General features: G+C 55.3%; 1 protein-coding gene across 1 annotated transcript; it reads right to left on the bottom strand.

The window, feature by feature from the left end:
* Window positions 1–436: 436 nt before the first annotated feature.
* Window positions 437–3,053, bottom strand: MAP10 (microtubule associated protein 10). The gene has a single exon (XM_010195798.2). It carries the CDS (start codon window positions 3,051–3,053, stop codon window positions 630–632), a length of 2,424 nt encoding a protein of 807 aa, XP_010194100.2. The 3' UTR covers window positions 437–629.
* Between the last annotated feature and the right edge of the window lie 760 nt (window positions 3,054–3,813).

The raw sequence follows: 3,813 nt of genomic DNA, 5'->3' as shown, positions 1-3,813 counted from the left end.
TCTCTGCAGAGCAGCTCTCCAGCAGTTTGACCCCCAGCCTGTACTGCTGCTTTTTCCTTCCCAGATGCAGGACTCTGCACTTGTCCTTGTTGAACCTCATGAGGTTCCTCTCTGCCCAACTCTCAAGCCGGTCGAGATCCCACTGAATGGCAGCACAGCCTTCTGGGGAATCAGCCAGTCCTCCCAGTTTGGTGCCATCAGCCAACTTGCTGAGGGCACACTCTGTCTCCTCATCCAGGTCACTAATGAAGATGTTGAATAAGACTGGCCCCAGAACCAACCCCTGTGGAACCCCACAGACCACAATATATATCACTTCTACCCTGGACAAGTTTTGTGGGCACTTGCTGCATTTTCTGCTTCTGTCTTCATCTCTGCTTTCGACAATGTTACATTTCCTATGCTCTTTGGACTACTTTTGTTTTAAGATACTGACACTGAAGTCATGCTGTAGGTACCACTTCAGAGCCATTCATTAGATTGAAATAGTTTATTTTAGAAATACCTTAAAGCAAACCCACCAATGTATTAAATGTGCGGGATAAAGTCTTAACTTGTACACATTGCAGCTAAATGTAGCAGGCTTTATAAAGTTTAAATATCTTAATCCAGATAGTGAAAACTTGTAATTACATTGTATATCCTGGAAGCTTACTTAAGACAAGTTCACTGATGTCTTTGTGTTGATTAAGGACATGCAGTTCTCCCAGAAAATCATCCTCTTTGTCTGACATGCTGTTTGCCAGGACACTAGGTTCATGATCAGACATGTCAGATGGCAACTCAAAGCTAACTAGAGTTATTGGCTGGCTTTTTCCTGCAGCAATCTGCCCCTTTCCTATACTCAGAACAGAATGGGAGCTAACTTGTTCACTCCTCAGTGTAGATACTTGTTTAGTACGCTGACCATTCCCGTTCTCTTCCTTGCTGCTCTGTTGGGCTTCCTGCTCTTCACCTAATGATGCCTCCATTCCAGCAAGGTTAAGTGAATCTACAGATTCATCACTAGCTCTCTTGCTGGTTTTTAAACGGTTTCTCTTCAAAGACTGGACTGGAGATGAAGCTGAGGGCACTGGCAGAAGACCTGAAGTACTTTCAGGTCTTTGACTTGTCTTTGAAGTTCTGGACCTGCTGGATTCTGGCTCTGCATCTGACCAACGTTGCTTTGGGCTTTCAAGCCACAGAGGTTCAGGACTGCTATCAAGAGCTTCCAAGTTTCTGCCCATGCATTCAGCACTGGTGAAATCTTCTGAATAAACTGTATCCTCGGGACTAGCAATGAAGTCATCTGAGTATATGAATTCAGAGTTGTTTTCAACACTCCTGCTGGGGCTTGGTTTATGATCACTTACAACAGATGCATCATCATGCTCTGTGATTTTACGATGGATTAACTGTATTGCTTCCTCATTACTTCCCTTTGCATTCTCATCTGATGGGAAAGCTGCTGCAAGTTGGCTTTTTGTATACTTTCCCTTGTGAGAAGATTTCAACACACTTTCCTCCAGTAAGGGGACTGTAGTTATTTTGCATGAATGTTCCTTGCTTTCAATTTCATCATTGTTCAGTAGACTTGCAGCAGTCTGTCTCTGCAGGTCAGGGGACACATATCCTGTCAAGGAAATGTACTCTGTGAGAGCACTGTTTTCTAATGAAGTCTGAACAGCTTTATCAAGACAACTATTCTGCTTCGAGCTGTTTCCCTTGCTACGTCTGTAAGAAACAATATGCTGTTCCTCAGAATTTCCGAGCAGCTTTCTTTTGGATAAAGGGCTTTTCTCTTTCAGCATCTCCATTTGCTTTTTCCTGTACTGCTCTCTCCTTTCATGAATTATCAGCTTATCAGGGTTGGTCTGCTGTAGCCGTAGCCTCAGTGTGTTTGTCAGCCCATACAACAATTTTTTTCTGGGAGGTCTGTTTTCCTTAGTTTTGCAGTTCCTTTCAGAGCCTGTCTCTCCCCTAAGTACAGTTTTCTTAGGTCCTTTCCCAGCCTGAGAAGACCCTGGTGAGATAGCCTCTTGCTGGCCTTGCTGGAGTCGAGGGCTGGCAGCTCCTCTGCTCCCTCCAGGCCCCACAGGTGCCTCTGCTGGCTTGAGGGCAGATGAATGACTGTGGCTGGGGGGCCACGAGGCCATGCCAGCACTCCCCAGGGCCTGGTTGAGTAATGCAAGATGTGGGTGGGCAGCATCAGACGCAGTGCCGTGGGTGAGCACCAACAGCTCTGCCAGCAAGGCGCTGAGAAGTGGCAGCTGTCCCAGGGGGTTGGGGAGCTGTTGAGAGCTCGTGGGGTGCAGCAATGAGGGCCCAGCACTGGACCGTGGGGGGTTCTGGCCCTTGTCTTTGTCCTGCGGTCTCCAAACCTTGCCATAGCACCACTGCCCAGCAGCTGGTGCTGGTGGCAGATGAGGCTCAGCAGCCTCACGGCTGTAATAGAGCACAGGTGGGCAAAAGACATTGCCCTCTACCTCCTCATCCTCCTCCTCTTCTTCCTCCTCGACCCTCGGCTCAGGGGGGGCAGCAGGCTGCGTGACATTGCCGGGGGTTGCGGGGCTCGGCAGGGGCGGCTCCTCCCCGGCCTCCAGCATGGTGAGGCGGTAGCCCAAGTCCAGCTCCCCAACAGTGCGGCCCGCGGCATCCTGCAGCGGGAAGAGGCCACGGCGGCCGCAGGAGTCAGGCGCCTCGGGCCGCTGCAGCAGCGCGGCGGCGGCGGGGGCCAGGGGGACGTCGCAGCTGCCGAGAAGGCGGGGAGGGCCCGGGGCGAGGCCGGCGGGCAGCGCCAGCAGCAGCGCGCGGAGCGGGCGACAGCGGAGCGCGGCGCAGAGCGAGCCCCGGCGCCAGCGGAAGAGGCAGCGCTTGCCGCGGCCGAAGGGGAAGGGCTGCCCCGGGCCCAGGGGCGCCGCGGCGGCGGCGGGGCGCAGCAGGAGCGGGGGGAAGTCCAAGAGGCGCAGCGCCACGGCCGGGCAAAGCGTGGGTCCCGGCGCCCACACCCGCACCGCCTCCACCCACAGCTCCAGCGCGAACAGCCCCTCCGCTCCCCCAGCCGCCGCCGCCATGTCCGACCCCGGGCCGCGCTCTCGCGAGAAGCGTGTAAGAGGAGTTCGGCGGGTCTGCCGGCTCTCTCGCGAGAGAAGGGCGGCGAGGCCGCCGGGGGCAGAGCGGGCGGAGTCGCAGGGCGGGCCGCTTACAGCAGCGCGCGTTTGCAAAGCGGCCCGTGAGCTTTGCGAACGGGCAGGCGGCGGGTTCCCGGGAGGGGCACGGGAAGCGCTGTCAGCAGCGTGGGGGAAGCACGGCCCCGGGGATTCGAAGGGGCTGCTGAGCCTCTGAGCCCACGGCAGGCAGCGCTCCGCGGCCTCCTGTGTGCCGCCGATGACGCGCGGCAGCCGTGTTGGTGCGTGCCCTGCCCGGAGGCTGCGGTGATGGGCTGCGAGGGGCAGCGGACACGGCCGGCGGGAGCCCGGTGCTCCCTGCTGTCTCCTAAAAGTGCTTTGTGTAGAGATGCAGCTGCTGCTGCGCGCCTGCCTTGGCTCAGAAGGCACCGGTCGAGGCTTTGGTCGTGTTTTCCCCCCTGGGGATGGCGGATAACAGCCAGGAGCTCTTGGGGAGGCACGAAGGGACCTGGCGGTGTTTTATGCTTCTTTGTGGCCTCTTCCCACCCCAGGAGAAACACCGAGATCTGTAGGGAGGGTTGTGTGCTGGAATGTCTCTGAACAGTTGAGGGCTCATACATACCGGAGATTTTAAAATCTGTGGTTCTACATTAGTTAGTCACCTGTAAATGTTGCCTCTTCATATTGAATGCCTCCATCTTTTGTA

This window comes from Colius striatus, chromosome 2, assembly GCF_028858725.1.
Source record: "Colius striatus isolate bColStr4 chromosome 2, bColStr4.1.hap1, whole genome shotgun sequence".
Lineage (NCBI taxonomy): Eukaryota > Metazoa > Chordata > Aves > Coliiformes > Coliidae > Colius > Colius striatus.
This window is presented reverse-complemented; position numbering and strand designations above follow the sequence as displayed.